At 33.6% G+C, this 21,314-nt stretch overlaps 1 protein-coding gene across 1 annotated transcript in view; it reads right to left on the bottom strand.

Annotated features, from left to right (window-relative positions):
• Window positions 1–21,314, bottom strand: part of CSMD1 (CUB and Sushi multiple domains 1) — a 990,707-nt gene that overhangs the window by 279,213 nt on the left and 690,180 nt on the right. Inside the window, exons 8-10 of the mRNA XM_042877582.1 lie at window positions 11,024–11,111; window positions 4,106–4,230; window positions 1,127–1,248 (exon numbers count right to left, since the gene is read on the bottom strand). Coding sequence (XP_042733516.1) covers window positions 1,127–1,248; window positions 4,106–4,230; window positions 11,024–11,111 — 335 coding nt within the window. The remainder of the gene's footprint in view (window positions 1–1,126; window positions 1,249–4,105; window positions 4,231–11,023; window positions 11,112–21,314) is intronic.

A 21,314-nucleotide genomic window follows, 5' to 3' on the forward strand; every position in this document is an offset into this window, starting at 1 on the left:
ATACTGCTACCCTGTACCAATTTTTTGTACTATTACAGTTAAAATCTCTTGCATTCAGCAAGGAGATTACATCTTCATTTTATCATTAATATGAAAAATGCTAATTGGAACTCCTGAAAAGTCATGGAAAAAATTAAAATAAAACATTAATGAAAAAGATCTGAATAAATAAATCTTTAAGGTACTAAGACTCAATTTTCGTGGCACTAATTTCATGCATTTTCTTTTAATGTACAACAATATTTTCTCTCAAAATACACTGCATTTCGCAAAATAGACTACATCTTATTGAAAATATGTATGATCTATGTCAGATATTTTTATATTGAAGATGGTTATCAATACTCAAAAATGCCAAGTAGCTTAACACTTCAACTTTCAAGTCATTAAATTGTAGACAAAGTTCATTCACAGTCATTTCTAATTTCCACACTAAATAAAATACAATAGTTCAGTTTGTTTCTATTGCTAGTTTCTTCTTTAGAGAGAATCTATCTGCAGTAAAATGGCTCATGTGAGAGTTTTATATTTTTGCCTGTTTTTCATAATACATATCTTGGTACATTCTAGTGTAATAATAATATTAAATTAAAATATTGCTACTATTTTATGCATAATTATTTATATCCTATATTCAGAACTTATTCTTGGGAAACAGTAGCTTGAAAAAAGAAATTAGGCATGTTAGTAAAGTGGTTAACTACACTAGACAATGTAATAAGATATATGCCTACTCTTTATGATTAGATTGAATGACACATAAGTATCAAGAAGCAGTTTGAAAAATCTTCAATTGATTTAGAAATACACGATTTTGAATATGATCTCATGAATTTCACTTAAAAATATACAATTTGGAAACTGTAACTGTGACTTATTATTCCAAGTGGACATTTTCACAGATATTAATGAATCCATTTTTTTTTTCTGTGCTCTAATATATATATATATATATATATATATATATATGCATAAATGTGCATAAATGTTTCTAGTCTGATTATTTGCAAGTAGATGAATGCCTACAGTCAGACGTGTTCTCAGATTTGTTATCAAATATGTTTGAAATATTTTTAACACAGATTCACAATTCTAGAGTTTAAATTAAGACAGAGAAAAAGCGTACCTTTTCTGGATCTATTGTTGTAATGACCCACACACAGTGTGCATTGTCTTCATATTGAACTGGATAATTTGGTGATGTAATAATTCCACTTGGTCCACGTAAATTAGAACCACATGTTCTAGCTACAATGACAAACAGGAAATAAGATTATTTTTGACAAGCTGCTTTATATAAACTAAACTTCATAAAATTGTCTTATCATTAATTAAAACTTGCTGCAAAAGAATTACCAAATTGAAACACCATATTCAGTCCTGTCAAAAAAAAAAAAAAAAAAAACCAAAAAAAAAAAAAAAAACACCACAAAAATACAAAGTTAGAGGAACTTATATTTCTGTATTCTCAATTTAGGTAAATTAACTTCAATTAGCATATAAATATTCTGTTTAAAGTGGACCAAACAGTGAGTATTGAACCTCTCTCAGTGGTTGGAGGGAGTCTTTTGTGTACAAGAGTGTATTTACGTGAAAGTGCCATTACTCTCCTTTCTGAGTTCTCTGCAGTTGCAGAAGTCTAGATAGTGTACAGATCTATATAACAGTATATCCTTAGCCCGACTTTAAAATCTGTGGTGTCTTAGCTCTTCACAGTAGAGCAAACAAAATTAGGAGGAAATATAAAATAGTTTTAGGCAGTGGCCTTTTTACAAAGCATGGTATAAACCGTCATATTTCCTCAGAGTCACATTCATCTAAATAATTCTGAAAATAAACTTCTTTATAAATTAAGTTACTTTCCAAACAGCATAAAGGATACATTTTCTAAAATATTAAAAAAAAAAAAAAAAATTGAGAAAATCAAATATCACAAGTTATTAAAAACAAACAAACAAACAAAAAACAAACACATACATAACCCAGAGCACTTCAAAATTCAACTATCTTGTTTTTGGCACTATCGAACTTTGGTAACAGGCTAGAACTTGAAATTTCTAGTGCTTTGTTATGTACTGTATATCTTCAAATACCTGAATTCCAGAACTTACCTGTATTAACATTTGAGGTAATTCAGACTACATTCCTTGAAAAATGGTAATTCTTTTTCCTCAGTATTGGACAAATGTATCTATCAGAATCCTAGCATTTCAGAAAATTCTACTTTTCATCTTTCTCTGTGCCTGTCTCCATTACGAAAAAGAGCATTTCCTTACCTCACTACTGGGAGAAATTTTGAGCTGGATCTAATACAATATAGGAAGTGTAACTGGTATAAACACAAAATAACAAAAATAAAGGAAAAAAAAACTTTTTCTACCATTTTCTATTCTCCCGTTACAATCTCGTACCAGGACTTGGTCCTACAGACTTCAAAGATTAACTACATTGCCCACATCTAGACTAAGACTACTATGACTCAGTCTTCTATGAAAAAGTCTGATACCAGGACTCTATTAAGGATTTTGCTTCCAATTCTTATGTATCATAAGGAAATTTTCCATAAAATTGTCAGTATAGGCTAAAAACAAAACAAAAAAAACTCATCTACATAAGAAACTTTACCAATTCAATTAAAGCATCATTGAGTATTACTAACCACTTTGTTGTGCTTTGTGCAACAAGCAAAACCAACAAAAAGCTAATTGCATTTAACTATTTGTAGCAACTGGACAGATCAGAAAGGCATTACAACAAAGGTGTGATGACAGAAGGACCAGCACAATAGAAAGGTGCTATAAAGAAAGAGAAAAATATTGTTTACCCTTATCAGAATTTTCTAGGTTCACAGTGGAAAGCTACACTGAGGAAGGATCTCTTTCTGGACATCATTCCCCAGTGACATTCTCATTTTTAAGTGAGAAAGAGTATGAAAAAAATGGTTTACAGAGAGATGAAGTAGATCTTGTTATGAGAGAAATCATATCAAACATTTGCAGAGATTATTGTATCTTTTGTAGCAGAATCATAAGGCAATCCCCATCTAAAGGCTGACGAAGAAATGATGAGCCCTATCAGAAGTTCTATCTGGTGGAAGCTTCGCTGTTGTTGTTGCTAGTGTGTTTGTTTGTTTGCTTCCTTATCTACAATTACGCAAGTTTAATGTGACTGATATTATAGTTTTTTTGTCCTTGAACAAGAAGTTCAGGGCAACTCTACTCCCTCTGCAGTCTCTCTGTCATTTGCTGGCCTGATAACTATGATTCAGCATAAGATTTTGTGAAGTAAAAGAAGTACTACTTCATGACAAATAAAATATATCAAACATATCAAACATTTTGTATGTGTTTTTTTTTTGTTTTTTTTTTTTTTGGTTTGTTTTTTATTAGTGGTGCCAGTTATCTCTAAATTTTCTTGTGCCGAGAACATAAAACAAGCAAATTATCAGGGTTAGGACTTTCCTTAACATGTACGCTCCAAATGTGTGGTCCAAGTTAATGTTTCTACTAAGAAACAGCAAAAGTTACATACAAACAAAAATAATTGTTATTATTCCTAATTACCTCTTTTCTGGATTATTTTGACAGCATTTACATAATTTTCACCTGTTTTATTACAGACAGTAGATTAAAATAGGAAAAAAGAACCACACAACTAGAAAAACAAATAGAAAGCCTCCCCACTAACAAAATAGTGAGGGTGTGAAGAACTTGAAAGTTGGAAAAAAAACAGAGAAAAGAATTTACACATAAGATAAACTTCTTTAGTATCTGGGACCGAAACGAAATCCAAATAATTGTGAACTTCTCATATTCAGGACTTCAATTGGAAAAAACCTAGCTGATTAAACTGAACTAGTTCTACTTAGAATGTTTTATATGACAAAAAAGATAAAAGGACATTTAATTTTGGATATATATAATTTTATATATATGTGTGTATGTGTGCAATTCTCTCTCTCTCTCTCTCTCTCTCTCTATATATATGTGTGTGTATACACATACAACTTGTGTTTTCTTTCAAACATCATTCCATTGCATTTCTAAACAGAAATGATGAATTACCCTTCCAAACTTCTGGAAAAATTCCCAAGAACAGTTCCTACCTCGGCAAATTGGCCTGTGGTCACTCCAGGCAGCCAGTGTATCTGTCACTCTCTGACAAGTGATGCTCTTAGAACCTTGCAGCACATAGTTATCTTCACAGGAAAACTGCACACTTGCACCCACCCTATGAGAAAAATGGGAGGAAAAAGGAAAGAATTACAATATATTTTATATAACAAACACACACAAAATAAATATATCACAGCTTTTCCAGGTCCAAACAAAGAAATTAGGATGGGAAATTTTACTTCATCATTACTACCTACATAAAAAGCTGTCCTAAACTATTCGGAACAAGTATACTATGTTCACTTTGTCCACTATTTTAAGAAATCATGTCAGGAATATAATGCAATTGTGATATTAATTTTCATGCTTTTATTAATGACTTCAAAGTAAGCATCAAAAATACGTCATCAGTGTTCTTTCAAATAAGATTTATTCCATAAATAATTTCAACTTCACATTTTCTGAAAACTGTGCAAAATCCTAACTTTTATTAGCATTGTAGCACTGCTGCTACACTAGCAGCTTTTAAATGTCGTAACTTTTTTCTATGGAATTTTTTTTGAAGAATGCTGTCCAGCATTTATGAGAGTTTATAAATGATACCCAGTTGCTGCATGTCAGAGAGCTTTCCAAAAGAGAACTGAACTTTCTGCTTCCATAAATTTCTTTCTGCTTCAAAGCATTTCAATTATTTGTGACATTCTTTGTTCCCAAGCATAAACAACCAATTCTGCTGCTCGCTTTCTTGCTCTTGAAAATTCTTATTTGTTTATTTCACGTTGTGAACCAAGGCGTCTTGATAAAACAGATTTCTTACTCTGAGAGAGTCATAGAGTCCTATACACCAGGGGATTGCAGGACAGCAATCAGAAAGCTGCTGAAACTGTATTGTGGAGAAAAGTTAATATAATCACTAGCATTCAGTCTGTTTTCACCCTTCAAGAACAAGTATTCTGTTTTCTAGAAGATACCCCAAAGACAAATTTGATGACTTATTATGAAGTGCTGCTATATTTCCTTCACATAACTTTAATTGGATCTTTCTTTTTATTTATATATTAAAATTTGAATGAGATGCTACAAGTCTAGGAAAACTTTAAAAACCAATTTTGCTAATATTTGGTGCTTCAGCTATTAGATGTCAAAAAAAAGCAAGGGTGGGGAGCATATTGATTTCTTCCTTCAGTAGTTAATAGGAAATGCACTAAATCCTTTGAGTAGAAAAACTTTCTAAAAGTTATATTTACATTTGCCATAGTCTGCTTTCCTTCAGAACATTCTTAAAACCCTTCAGAAAAAAAAAAATATATATATACATATATTCCAAATACATACCTTAAATTAACAAGCATAAGGATAAACACCGATTAATAAGAAATAAAGGGAAACATAAAATTTTACTACTTTCATATATACACTTACGATGACTCTATTTGTTTTACTATTTATAGAGCATGTATATATTTATTTTCTCTGATGTCTGGAAATATGAAAATGCAATATTTTTACACAGTGGATATCATCTTTTGTAATGTTTGAGAATAAGCTAAGTGACATAAAATAAAACATGATGACTGAAGCATATTAAAAACATATTAAAAATAACCAAAAAATCAAGCCAAATCATCAGTTTGAAGAGCATGGTAAAAACAGGAATTCAAAAGCTTCTCAGTGTTAGACTCAAGGTGGAGAGAAAACTGAATGCCAGCTACAGACATTAACAAGTACAATCTTTTGAATGTAATTTTAAAAAATCTAATTAAATTTTAGATAGATCAGATTTATGCTTATAATGATTTTTCTGAAAACAGACACTTCCAGAGAAAAATGATATATGATAAAATAATTAAATTGGTATTGGAAAAATATTCTGCAAGTTCTAAATACTGCAGAATGGAGATTGAGACAATCAGATTATAAACCATGTAAAGAATGAAAGATACTGTAAATTTGCATCCATATGCGAAATGCTTTTAAAACAATTTCATGAAGGCATGAGATTAAGATTTTTATTCTACTTTTTATCTTATCCTGATAGTTTAAGGCCTGAATAAAAAATATAAAATGTATATATCATTAAAAACTTATTATATAACATATAAAATGCAGATAGAGACACATCATTTTAGATGTTTAAAAGAACGGTTGATAAAAACGAATGTTAAGCAAGCTGAGTCCCTAGAGTACCTTCTGTTCCCAGAAAATCAGATGTAGCTAGTAAGCATATCAGAATGGCTTGATACACTCTACAATATGAATTCTTATACCCTAAGTAAGGCCTGAATTGCTGAGCCTCTCACTGATTATGTTTGACGGTTTCACTTAAAAAAAATAGAGGGACATCTAAAGCACTATTTCAATACATTTGTTCTGCAATTTCAATGAAAATTATTAATTCACACAATTTCAAATTGTTAAAAATGAATGTTTGTAAATTTTGTTCTCATCCTTACCTCCATAGTCACCGAGATAATCTGCAGACACTGCAAGTGTTTTATTTTGCTTTATTCTCTATGTATACAAGAAAATATTTTGCTCATTTTTTTCTTCTACTTTGAATTTCAACTGTATCAAAGCAAAATTTGTGAATTATTAGAAAAGGTTAAAATTTGACTTAGAGAATCCATTACAAGAAAGACACTGAGGCCATGGAGCACGGCCAGAGAAAGGCAACGAACATGATGAGGGGACAGGAGCACAAGTGTCATGGAGAATGTTTGAGCATAATGGTATTGTTTAGTCTGGAAAAGAAAAGGCTCAGGGGAGACCTTATTGCTCTCTACTATTACCTGAAAGGAGGCTTTGGCAAGATCGGGGTCAGCCTCTTCTTCCAGGTAACTAGAGATAGGAATAGAAGGAATGGCCTTAAATTGCAGCAGGGGAGGTTCAGGTTGGATATTAGGAAGAATTTATTCTCTGAAAGAGTGGTCAGGTATTGGAACAGGTTGCTCAGGGAACTGGTGGAGTTACCATCACTGGAGGTCTTTAAGGAAGTAGAGGTAGTGCATAGGCACATGATTTAGTTGGCAATATTGGTGGTAGGTGGACAGTCGAACTACATGATCTTAGAGGTCTTTTCCAACCTTAATTATTCTACGTTAGCAACAATGACTAAGATGAAGGCTCAAACTTCCAGAGTCAGGCCAGAGAAGAAGACAACCTTTTTCTTGCAAGACAATAATACCACTGACACACTGCCAGTCTTAGCTGGGTTTTCCTACCACACCCATTGTATACTCTGGTTTTGGCTCCTTCCGAATTCCATGTGTTTGGACCAGTGGAATATGGACTGTGTGGGCAACATTTTCTTATCAACGGCAACAACATAGCAGCTGTGAAACAGTGGGTAACTGTCATTGCTGCAGATTTTTACAAGCACAGCACACATGCTCTTGTTCATTACTGCTGAACAGCTAATGGTGGTGACTATGTTGAAAATTAGTGTTTGTAGGTGAGAATTTGCTTCGTCAAATAGTGTTTTCAGATCTTCCACAAAAATAAAATGGGATTTTATAGTTTTAAAAATTGTATTTATTATGTCCTTATTCATCCTGCTAAATCCTCAGGAACTTTTCTTCCTTAAAATGAATCCAAATGTCCACTCGCTTATTTGAAATCACTAAAACTCACTTCCTCCACATCCTGAACTGAACTCAGTAAAAGTATGGCAGGAAGAGGATTTCAATGCATTTTTTCTGCTTCATTATTTTAGAATGAATGTCATTATTGTAGTGAAAAGAATGAAACCATTTTCAAAAATCTTGTAATCGCTTAATCAGTTGAGTATCAGGCTGACTTAGAAAGAAATCCTCTGCCTTTCCATCAGTCCTACTGACAACATGTCCTTCAGCAGACTGGCAAATATTTTGAGTAACATGAATTTTCATATGTTCCAGTTTTGACTTATATCCACAGCTTGGATTCTCTTGACAAGAACAATATCTCCTTTTGGTGTTTATACTTGGCTCTTAAAAAAAGGAAGAAAAAAATTGCTTTTTACACTCCACAGTGTTTTGTTTCCCTGCATTGGAGATATGCAAGCAATAACATTATTTTTCCTAAAATCTGGAAGAAATAAATTTTTCATTTCTGAGAAAGAAAAACTATTCCATCAAACTGATCTATTCAAACACCAATATATGTAGACAAATAGACTTTAAAATAGATGACGTCTTTTAAATTGCTGTTAAAAAAGTTAGTTTATCATACATGAAAAACATTTGCTGTTGTATAATTAGTAATAATAAGTAACAAGTAAGGTATAGATGCAAAACAAAATTTATTGTTTCAGATAATATTCAGAATTGGAGGCATGGTAAATAGCAAATTATCAAATTACATTAACTTTTTATTTATCATATCTTATATTTGTGGAATTATATCATATTATTACCTTTGTGTTAATTTTGCATACTTTATATATTCAATTGTCCTCAGAAAGAATGAGATACATTGATTGAAATGAAAGTAGTATCAGAGGCTGAATGGAGAAAAAAAAAAAAAGAAGGGAAATAGCCTTGTTCTGTCAGCTCGGTAAGCAACGCCTTTAAGTTGACTCCAGCCACTTAAGATACTGTTAACTCACATTCATTCATTAGAAGTTGATGTCAAAATACAGTTACGTATGTTTGTTGGGGTCCTTTGACATTAGATGGCCTCAGACATCTTAAAATATACTTTGTGCTTTAAGTTTCTTTGGGGCTTTCCCTTTTTAATATTATGTTTAATATTTAATGAATATTAAGTGTTGAGCTCTTCAATGAAGTTTGGATGTGTTTATGTTTCACCAAAATAAATTTACATCCCTTTCTCTTCCAAGTTACAGGCTACAGCCTAGAGAAGAAAAGAAGTTAACTGTCTTTCCTATCATCTTCCAGCTTATCAGTGCTTAGACCTGCCAGACTGCATGTGCAGTTGTTGCTTAACGATTGTATGACACCGGCTTGGATCATAACTAGATGAGATTCTCCTCAGTCCAAATTGTGTCATAATCACATACAATTTGCACAAGATTCAGAGATATTCATGGAATGAAGCCTCTGGTGAGCATCCAGTCTAAAGACATACACTCCAGGCAAATTTAGTTAGGACAGTATACTCAGGGCCTTGTTCACCTCAGCTCTGAATGCCTCCCTGGATGGAAATTCTACAAATTGTCTGGGTAATTTCCGTCAGTGTTTGATCACCATAACAGTAAATATATATATACACACACACACATTAAAAGATCCTTTATCTAGAAGTCCCAACTTGTGTCCATTGCTTCTGCTGTGTCACTGTGTGCCTCTGAGAAGAATCCAGCTTTCTCTTCCTGATGCCCTCATGAAAAGTAGCTTGAGGACAGCAATGAGTTTTTTCAGATTCTGTGACAGTGAGCAAAAACAGCTCTGTGAGCCACCTGTTGTATCATGTGCTCAGGTTTCCTCACCCTCCTGACCTGCTGAAATCATTCATGTGTCTATAGTTAATGGAGTGGGAATTAACCTCCAGTGCAAATCAATTTTGCGTTAAACATTTAGACTAGGGGGTTACATGTTTATCTTCGCTTTTTTCTCTTCACTTGTAACAGTGATCCTATATGCTGATTTCTATTCTTTCAACTAAGTACTTATTTAGAGGATTTCAGAAGAATTGTAAAATTGTAAATTGAAGTGTAATTGAAAATGTACACTTTACGTACTGAAGAGAGCACTGAAACAAAGGAGACAAAAGTTATATATACCTAGTACATATTCTAAAGCAAAATATTCTCCAAAATAACTGTATATATGCAAGTTTTGCTCAGCTGAATATGCACAAACATCACAATACATCTTGAGAGAGGGTTGTACTTTAGTATGTCATTTTTACCTAGTCATCTACCAACTGATGTTTCCCTCATCAATGCACCAAGCATTAGTTAATATGAAGGTAAAACTTACAGGTGTTTTAGTAAAACAGCGGACATTTGGAGAGGGAATGAACACTGTATCTTTTTAGCATACATTTTCTTTTGCAGCAACTGTATATGCCAATCTGAATCATAATATACAGAATAGTTATGTAGTAAATATTTTTCTGGACATCTTATTTTTCTGTAGCATATTTATTGAAAAACTTATTTCAGTTCATTATTTGTTAGAAATCATTTAGTCAGGATCAAATTGGTAGTGAAATTATGACTGCATATAATTGATTCTCTCAGTATTCTAGTTGTTCATGACCTCTCAATTTAATTTGAGGGTAAACAGAGAAAAATCTAGGAAAAGGTAGTCAGAAATACATTTTAAAATTATTCTTCACCTTTCCATTATGCCATTTCTTTGAGGAGCAATATGTCTGATTGACTTTGTTTTCTGCAGTTACAAAGACCTTTGCAAAATTCTAATTCCTATAAAATTTTCCTTTCCATTCCTTCTGAGTGATTTATAAATCTGTGCAAGAGCCAGAGGTTCAATTGCCTTGCTTGAGGGTTAAAATCTTTTTGTCTTTCCCCCCCCAGAAAACAAAAGAGAAATCTTCCTCTTCCCCATACAGTAGTCCACTTGACTTCAACTTTTTTGTTTTTAGATGAATGTTACAGCAAAAAAGACAAACAAAAAAGTATTGGACACAACATTCGATTCTTAAGACTTCCAACATCTTTAAATAGTGGGAAAACAAACAATTCTCTCACCACACTCTTTTATGCTGTGAAGAGAGTTCTGCTTTTTCACATACAGAAAAGAATATCAGGATCCAAAATTTATTTTTTAAAACAAAGAACAGGAAAAAAAAAGTGAAAACAATCAAGAGCTGCAACGAACTGGAATTATTCTGACAAAGACTCAATACAGTAAAAAATTGGGAAACTATGCATACCTCTAGTTGCATATTCTGTAGCTATGAATATCTTCTTCTAGGGCATATATAAAACTAAATATACGTACCTGAAGTCAGAGCCTACTCTTTTCCCATTTTCAGGAATTCCAGGATCAGGACATGTATCAGATGCAACTGCATCCCCACCCTGTGTCACTGAAAAGAGAAGAAAAAAAATTATTCATGTAGGTTAAAAGATGACTCTTCACTTTTCCCATATTTTAACTTCTATGGCCACATGCATATTCCTATTTTCTTTCCTGGAATGATATCAATTTTGACTGAAAGAAGGCCCATAGAATTGATTTATTGGGTGTGCTGTTTATTTTATTTGATTATGATGAAAAAACCCACCACCACCAAATATGTTTTATTTCTCAAAAATAATAAATGATTGATTTTCTGTAGTCAGTCATCTTTTTATGGATACCCTAACACCCATGGCACTTCTCGGAGAGGAAAAACAACATTTGTGAAGTCATTTTCTGAAATACTTGCAATGTACCACTGTGTGATTGCAGTCCAAAAAAATTAAGCAAGATTAGAAATATACAAAAACTAAGGTCCAAACTGTAACAAATATTTTGAAGATGATATGATGTAATGTAACACAACACTGAATATACAGAATATATAGAAAAACTGAATACACTTATGTTTTCATATGTGTTCATACACACATATATATATTTATACATTGCTACACACTCTTATCGTTCTGTTTTCCCTACAGAAGAAAAGCACTAGTAGAAATCTGAGGACTACATTTCCATCTTTCAAGCTACGGCAGGGGAGATTCAGGCTGGACATGAGGAAGTATTACTTTTCAGAAAGGGTGGTCAGGCACTGGAATGGACTGCCCAGGGAGGTGGTGGAGTCACCGACCCTGGGGGTGTTCAAGGAAAGGCTGGATGTTGTGTTGAGGGACATGGTTTAGTAGGAGCTATTGCGAATAGGTGAACGGTTGGACTGGGTGATCTTTTAGGTCTTTTCCAACCTTAGTGATTCTATGATTCTATGATCTTAAAAGATTTTTGAGAATGTTTAAGGACAGGGCAAAATGTTCTTCCTAAATAAAATTAACAAACAAACAAACGAAAAACAGCTGGAATATTTTAGTTTCATAAAATAAACTGTACAAACTTGAATGGATTGCAGATGAAAGGTGATGAGAGATTAGACACAAAATGTGTCTGGTTCACAGTGACATACTTTCAAATTGAATACAATGGCAGAAAGAATAGTCACAAGCATGATATGTACTATTAAACGATAATAAAATCTTCAGCTACATCAGGGACCATTAGCTTATATGAAATCCAAAGTTTCCCAAGAGATTAAAACAAAAAAAAAAGATGTATTGCAGTACCACAAAAATATAACTACAGCTAAAGCTGTTATAATTACCAAAATGTTTGACTTCACCTTCTATTTAAAGAAAATGCAACACTTAACGTTTTAACATTTATTTATGTTCTGTTTTGTTGTTGTTGTTGTTGTTGTTTTATTGTGGCATATTAAATGTTTTAAAAGCTGAGAAAAGGAATAATCTAATTGTCCACATTTTTTAACAACAGTAATTGTGTATAGTCCCAGAAATCGTTCTTTGTGCTAGGTGATGAAATATTATGATAATCAGAAAATGAATTTGCAGACAAAATTAGAAACTTATTTTACATGAAAAAAAATGTTTCCTGATAAATAAGTAATACGTTTTAAAAATGGTTGGAAAAAAAATACAGTTCAGCTAAAAACAAAACAAAACAAAACCTCTTTAAATTTGCCATCTTGAAAGCATCCAAACTGAGAGTCTAATCTTGGTAGTTTCCCTAATATAAGTTGGATTAATAGATTTTTTTTTGTGTGTGTATGTTAATAGGGTTGTGAAAACAAATTTCTACTAGCTAGTAAACATGCATTTTAATCTGAGTACTTAATTTTGTAGTTTCTCAAGAAGTATCAGCATTGAAATGCTGTTACAGTCAAAAAACAATCTTGCTAAATAAGCAGCCTACTTGAACACTTACACACTTTAAAATAAATAAACTTCACACTAACAATTCTTCAGTTTTACAGGAAAATAAACAAACAGCAACCAAAAAACCAACTTTTTGGCACAGAAATGTAGTTGTTTTAGTGAAAGTGCAGTTCAACTTTGAGTATGAAATCACCAAAAAATGAAAATAAGCCATTTGATAGTTATTGAACATATCAACATCTCTAAACTTAAGCCTTACAATAACAGCTGTAATACAAGGTAGAGAACACTGCATTTTCTATAATGTTTAAATACAAAAGAATTGTAGTGCAATGCAGATATATATGCAAATTGCATAAATATTTTGCTTTGAACACCAGGAAATGTTGATTGAAACCTTATTCGTAGCACAGAGTTTCTGATTCCCCCAGATGGAAATTCATAGTTGCAAAATTTTTCTCTCAGCTACTATTTTCCCCTGTCAATACATTCACACATCACTATCACGCTACCATTTGAACAGAGAAGTACTTCTTGAAACAGAGCAGGTGTCATATGTCTGGAACTCAGCACATCTTTCAAGATGTCTGCAGCCCTCGCTAAACATGGCCTAAGTTTTACCTTCTGCTTTCCACAATGAACTGTCAAGTGTTTTTTAACAGATGGTGGCTGCATGACATGCTGTCATAACAGAATAAATCAAATTCCCTATAAAAAAAGCCTGTCTGTTTCTGTCTTTCCATGTGGCAAAAAAAAAAGAAAAAAAAAAGAAAAAAAAAAGAATAAATTTCACAAATTAATGCAATCATTAACTAATTTCAGAGTGTTCACCACTCTGAAACACCAGAATCTTTAGTGCATACATGGGGTTATTTGTTATTATACTTAAAAGCCTTATCTGTCAGTGTTTTTTAATTTTTTTATATTTATCATTCAAACATAAAACAGATGAAAAGATACTGAAGCAAATCCCAGTGCTTTTTCTTCCTGTTTTCTAGTCTTATCTAATTTCCCCTTTTCCACAGCTTCTGACCATTATCTACTGCTACTGAGATGTAGAATAAAGTACCATCTCCAATTTGATCATCTCCAATCCAGAACATATTTCATCATTCAGTCTTTCTCAGAAATCCTCTCTAAAAAATCTTCAAATTCATTCAATCACATGCCCAATCTTTTGTAGAATCATAGAATCATTAAGGTTAGAAAAGCCCTCCAAGATCATCTAGTCCAACCGTCAACCCATCGGCACCATGCTCACTAAACCACGTCCCTCAGTGCAACATCTACCATTATCCTGAAAAACTCCAGGCTCCATCACTTCTCTGGACAGCCTGTTTCAATGCCTGACTACTCTTTCAGAGAACGTGTTTTTCCTAATATCACAACTCAAGGCCATTCCCTCTAGTCCTATTTTCCCATGGAAATGACCATGACTAATTCTTTTTTTTTTTTTTTTTTTCCTGTGAAATCATAAGAAAGGTACAATTAATGACACAGAAATTTAGGGCACTGAAGAGTTCTTAACCACACACCAAGGTGTATTTTCTAACTCTCAAAACCAGCCTGTCACAATATAGTCTTCATATACTTTTGGTATAACCTTTCTATTGTAAAAACTAATTTCAGGTATGTATAATACTGTCAAATATGAAAATATGATATTGCTTTACATGATAATTCTTCATACTATTCTGCTCAGTTATTCAAGTAATTATCAGCGACAGAATATGGTGCATGTTCCATGAGACTAATGTCAGAAAAAGTATTTGAAGTGACAAAATTTTAAATATTACATGTTTTGGCAGTCTTTCTGGTCATTTACACATTCTTCTAAAGATATCAGCATCCCATAGAAATATTCTGGGTTTAAACAAACATAAAACGGATATAAACTCAGGTACACACATTCCTTCAACAGTTTTGAATACTTTTCAAATTAAAACAAAAATTACCAGAATCATCTATAAGATGGCCTTGTCAAATAGTGCCTGGAGGTTAGAGAAAAGACCCCAGAATGCACTGTGGAAAGATATAATAAGAAATGGCACTTTTTCTAGCAGAGACTGACAAGCCGGTAAACTGAACAAGATTTTACAAAGAATGGGTACTTAATCTTTCTATTATGATGCAAATAAAAGCTGACATGTAAATAGCAGCCACTTGCCAGCCAAGAAATCATCCATAAGTGCAATGACTCTGGGTCAATGAAACAGGATAAGAGCTACACTAATTGAGACACATCTTTATTATTCATAAGGTCTGCAGATTTACATTTATTTACATTTTAATTTTTGAAAAGCATGATTCATAACTAAAAAAAAATAAATTAAACAAGTTAAACAATTCTAGATGTCATTCTGGTCATTAAAAAATTATGCTTCAAGAGTGAACACAAAACATTTCAATTACTTTTTATCAAATGCCCTTGAAATTATTTGTGCATAACTTTGAAAAATGTGGTTGCTGGAAAAGACAAATGTATATACTTAATATATGTACTTATGTCCTGGCATAACAATACATGGAGAAAAGGTATATATGATTATAATTGTATAAAATGTCTGAATACACTGGATGTTTTATTATTATCTAGACATTTTGAATTAATAGGTGAATACAAAGAACTTCAGTTACAAAAGTTCATTTTTCAAGTACAGTCACAGAGAGAATTAATTGACTCAAAGTTTCCACAATAAGTTATGCTATGCATGTTTGAAATTTTCAATTATCCCTCTCTTGAGGACAATTTCAAGCTTTCAATTTTATTACTTATGCAGATCAAAACGAATGAATGATTATTTTTTTTCCAAATAAATTTACTAGGAGACTTCCAATGTGTTGCATTTATAAGCAGCACATAAGCGTTAGCCATTTCAATATAGTATCTTAATGCAAATAATAGAGCAGCAAGTAAAAGTCATAAGTAAATTTACTTATGGACAATGTTTTTACATGCACCAAAATAATCTCTATTTTATTTTATTTATTCTTTTATTAAAAGAAGAGACACAGTCATATAAGGGGAAAAAGTTTTATATGAAAAAATCATAAAAATTCATTTTACTAATTTTGGTCTACATAATTTTGACTACTTCACAAAGTTTTTGTTTTGTCTCTTGAACACTTCAGCAAATGAGGACAGAAAACAGATTTAACTCTTTCTTTTTCCTGTTATGTCTTTTGCAGAAATGATACATGAAAATTATTAAGTATGTACCCTAATTTATATGGCTATATCATAAAATCATAAAATTATAGAATGACCTCGGTTGGAAAGGACCACAATGATCATGTAGTTTCAACCCCTCTGCTATGTGCGGGGTCACCAACCACCAGACCAGGCTGCCCAGAGCCACATCCAGCCTGGCCTTGAATGCCTCCAGGGATGGGGCATCCACAGCCTCCTTGGGCAACCTGTTCCAGTGCGTCACACCCTGTGTGTGAAAAAGTTCCTCCTAATTTCTAACCTAAACCTCACCTGTCTTAGTTTAACACCATTCCCCATAAAGGAAATCAGACCATAAAAGAGATCAGAGCTTTTCTTATTAATATATACTGCCTTATAATTCAATAAAATTATGTATGTTGTAGAAAGTACAGATTTAACTAAAAATAATACCTGAAACCAAAATACCATGACAAAAAAAGTTATACATTTAAATAGTACAAAGAAATATAAAGGGAGCTACATAATTTTATTTATTTGGTATATATTCATCCAGTCTTCTAGAAGAGAAGATAACTATTGTTAACAGTAACTGATGGTGCAACATATTTAAAGCAAATTCGCATAGGCTTTAAGTAAAGCTTTTAGGAGAAACAGAATAATAACAATCTGTCTGAGATAGAAGCACTTGCATGAAACTAATTCTAATGAAAAACTGGCAGATTAATGAAACCGAGAAAGACAGAAGAGAAGAAAAAGACAAGCAAGGAAGGATGACAATGAAAGTTTTGTAGTTCAACAGCTAAACAACTTTCAAAAAGCCACTTCAAACTCTTTCTGTAATTTACCTATGAATTGATTACAATGTTCTGAGCAACCTGATCTAACTGTACACATTCCTGCTCACTGAGGGGATGTGGACTGACTGACCTTTGAAGATCCTTTCCAACTCCACACAATTCTGTGATTTTTTGATTCTACGATTTGAAATACTTGTGAACAGAAAACATACAATACTTGTGAACATTATCTAGCTGACTTAGCTGCATAAGGTCAATCTGGGCTATTATACCAGGAGCAAAAAGCTACCCAAAAGTGAATCTGGGCCCAGAACACACATTCAGTTGATGTTATTTCTTCAAAATGATTAAAAATACTTTTGAAAGTATTGTTTCATTATTCAATCCACATACATATACTAAATTTCATTTTAAACTGCATTTCTCCATTATTTTCACCTGTAAGAGTATTTTAGCTTGAAGAATTTGTCAGGAAAGTTCAACAATTCCTCTTGTTTTAAAAGTCAGATCAGACATATGCATTTATGCAATAGAAAACAGAAATCATTTTCATTCACTAAAGGTAGTTCTTCTAGCTGTTTTGAATAAGCTCCAGCACTTCAGATACACATATCATCATTCCACTAGACTGCTGCTGTCAATGCATGCTTAAAATAAAGAGTCTAGATAATTTACATACATTCACACATTCTGTTATCCAGCTGCTACCTGTAATCATATATAGGCTGTAACTAAAACAGCTGGTAAGTCCTACTTACCCGTTATTCCTGAATGAACATAAGGTCTGAGAATAAATTGCCCTTACATAAATCCAATAGTGGTTTTGTCCATAAATATGCAAATTAAAATCTTACTTTGTTTTGTTCTGTTTTGATTCCCTAAGGGAATTTGACTAATTCTCCCTTGAATGAATCCTACTCTCTTTTCTGAAGCTGAAGTCAGGATTTATTCCAGTTTAACGAAGCAAGTTAAGGCTGGCCAGACGCACAGCTCTCAGTCTGTGCGTGTATTAATACTGCTTTTCTTGAAATTATGCCTTCTCACTCAAAAAAAACAAAACAAAACAAAAAAAAAAAAACAGCTTTTATTGTATATATTATATAAAAGCTACTATATATAATATATAAAAGGTTTTTATTATATTTTATTTTTATCCCTGGACCAGTGAGAGAATCTAAACAAATGTATTTTCACATAGCTAAGAAATTCCACATTCGGGAGCTGTGGAGGGAAAAAAATCAAATTTGCCTTTTTAGCATACTTAAATATCTGCATTCTAGCCTAACTAAAATATTATTTGAAGTGAGTAAGATGTTAGTTTTAGCAATAATTTGTAAGTAAACTATATTTTACCTATGAAATAGAACATACAGAGAACTGGGATTATATTTTATTTTCCACATTGTCATGGCAAAATTGCTATAAGTCACAGATAACAGCAGGACAAGGGGAAATGGTTTTAAGTTAAAGGAAGGAAGATTTACGTTGGATATCAGGGGGAAGTTCTTTACTATGAGAGTGGTGAGGTGCTGGAACAGGCTGCCCAGAGAGGTTCTGGATGTCCTATCCCTGGAGGTGTTCAAGGCCAGGTTGGATGGGGCCCTGGGCAGCCTGGTCTACTATGAAATGTGGAGGTTGGTGGCTCTGCCTGTGGTAGGAGAGTTGGAACTTTGTGATCCGTGAGGTCCCTTCCAACACAAACCATTCTATGATTCTATGATTCTATGAAAAGTAATAGTTCAGAACCAAATGTGTCCACCATATCTACCTCAGGAGTTGAGGCGGGGGGGGGATGGTGTACATCTTTCACACTGTACAAGCAGTTACTGAGATATTGTTTGACTCACTTATTCTGAAACAGAATCCTTTGTTTGTTGCGTACTCCAGATTTTCAGACTTTGAATTCATCAGAGCGAAGGAACAAACAACCAAGCTCACTAAAACCAGGCCAACTAGGTGCATGGTGTGCATCCAGCTTCCTTCAACTGATGGGCAACACGCAGCAAGCTATTATTGTCAACAAGTACTGCTAACTCAAGTGCAATAAATCTCTGTTGGCTCTAAATTGCTGACATTTTCAAATGAGGGAAATTAATTCTCTAGTCATTCAATGTAGTTATACCACATCTAATGTACAAGTTAACATTTTGTTTGCTTTCAGTTAAGGAATTCACATCAAAGCCCACAGTAAGAGTAACAAGACTGAAAAATCTATCACTTATTTGGGCTTGCTAACTGAAGTAATCCATGCTTAAGAGCATCCAAACTAATTTTCATCTTTTAGTTTATGATTTATGGAAGATACCAATTTCAAAATATTGTCCCTTCATTAATCCTGATGGTTAAGTAATGATCTAAGTCACATCTTTATGTTGCTCAAAGTCAAGACAGTAAGCCCAACAGAACCATAACCCAGATCGCTGCTCTACAATGACAGTGTTTAATTTGTGGCTTAGTTGGAGTAAAACTATTCCATTCTTACCTATAGTCATCAAGCCTAACAAGGTCTTACAGTGTTCAAAACTTTCACATAAAGATACTACAAATTCTTTTGTGATTAATTCCACACCATACTTCAGAATAAAGTATTTTTATGCCTCACTGCAGATGATGAAATTCTGGCACCATTTTCAAAGTGTGTATTTGGTTGAAAAATACTTCTCTCCTATCAATGAGAAAATACTTCATTTTATCACAATTATACAGCACTCAAAACACAAGAAAATGGAAATCTGCAACTTCAGTGAAGTCACTAGATAAAACATCAGTAATAATGAGAAGGCAAGATTTTATCCGATGGGCAAAGTATACAAATATTTTTATTTAAAAAATAAACACTAACATTTTGTATGCTGCTAACATTTGTGTGCTGCAGAACATAAAAGAGAAGCATAAACTTGACATAAAAGTGAAATTACCATTATACCCTTTTCCTCTGCAAACCATACATCCCTGCTGTACAGCTTAAAACACATATCCAAGATTAGAGCTGATTTTCTAATGCCACTTTATTCAGAAATGTAAAAGAATTGGTAATTTACTTTGAAACAACAAAGCTGATGGAGACTCAGTAGTAAAGAGCAATTTTACAGGATATCCAGAAGCATTCTTTTCAAAAGAAATAAACACAGCCTGCTGTTCTGACTTCAGTGTCTTAGAACTTGGGAAAATTCCATTTTTCACCAGTGTCAGGTTATAAAGTCACCTCATAAAGCTATTTACTTGTAAATATACTGCCACTTTATAACATACTTTGTTGATTCACACAACAGTCTTTCTCTTTTTCTTTAAAAATAGCTATGCAGCATCTTACTGAATGCTGTCATTTCATCGGTAATCCTGAAAGTGACTATAAATTATAATTTTAGATATCAGTCAGGCTTTAGGTGATGGTGTTTAAGAAATTCCTATTTTTTGTTTGACTTGTATTCAATACAGCTATATATTTAATAAAACTTACATATATATACATACAAATATTTATAGATATTGATCAGATCCTCCCAGAGTCTTCTTTTCTCAAGGCTGAATAGACCCAGGTCACTCAGCCTTTCCTCAGAAGAGAGATGCTCCAGGCCCTTTATCATCTTTGCGGCACTCTGCTGGGCTCTCTCCAGGAGATCCCTGTCTCTGTCATAATGGGGAGTCCAGAACTAGACGCAAGAAGCCCCTAAGAAGCCTATTCCACTGCTCTATCACCCTCACTATGAAGAAGTTCCTTCACATATTGGTGCAGAATTTTGTGTGCTCCAATTTATGGCCGTTTCCCCTTTGCCCTGTCCCCACAGACAGCTGAAAAGAGGTTGGCCATGTCCCTTTGATTGCCAAACTTAAGATAAACATTACTAGGATCATCTCCGATTTTTCTTTTCTGGAGGCTGAACAGACGCAGGCCCTTCATCATCTTTGCAGCACTCCACTGGACTCTCTCCAGGAGATCCCTGTCTCTCATACTGCGGAGTCCAGAACTAGACGCAATACTTCAGGTGAGGCCTGATCAGGGCACAGCAGGGCAAGGAGGATCACCTCCCTTGACTTACTGGCCATGCTCTTTTTAATGCGCCTAAGGATCCCACTGGCCTTTTTGGCCACCAGGGTGCACTGCTCACTCATGACTAACCTGTCATCCACCAGGACACCCAGGACCCTCTCCACAGAGCTCCTCTCTAGCAGGTCACATCCCAACCTGTACTAGCACATATTCCTTCCCAGGTGCAAGACTTTACACTCGCTCTTGTTAAACCTCATCTGGTTCCTGTCTGCCCAACTTTCCAGTCAGTCCAGATCTCGCTGAATTGCAGCACACCCTTCTGATTTATCAGCCATTCCTCCCAGCTTCGCCTTATCAGCATACTTTCTGAGGGTGGACACTATCCCCTCATCAAGGTCATCAATGAAAACACTGAACAAGA

Source organism: Lagopus leucura, unplaced genomic scaffold, assembly GCF_019238085.1.
Source record: "Lagopus leucura isolate 7727_CA_CO unplaced genomic scaffold, USGS_WTPT01 Super-Scaffold_73, whole genome shotgun sequence".
Taxonomy (NCBI): Eukaryota; Metazoa; Chordata; class Aves; order Galliformes; family Phasianidae; genus Lagopus; species Lagopus leucura.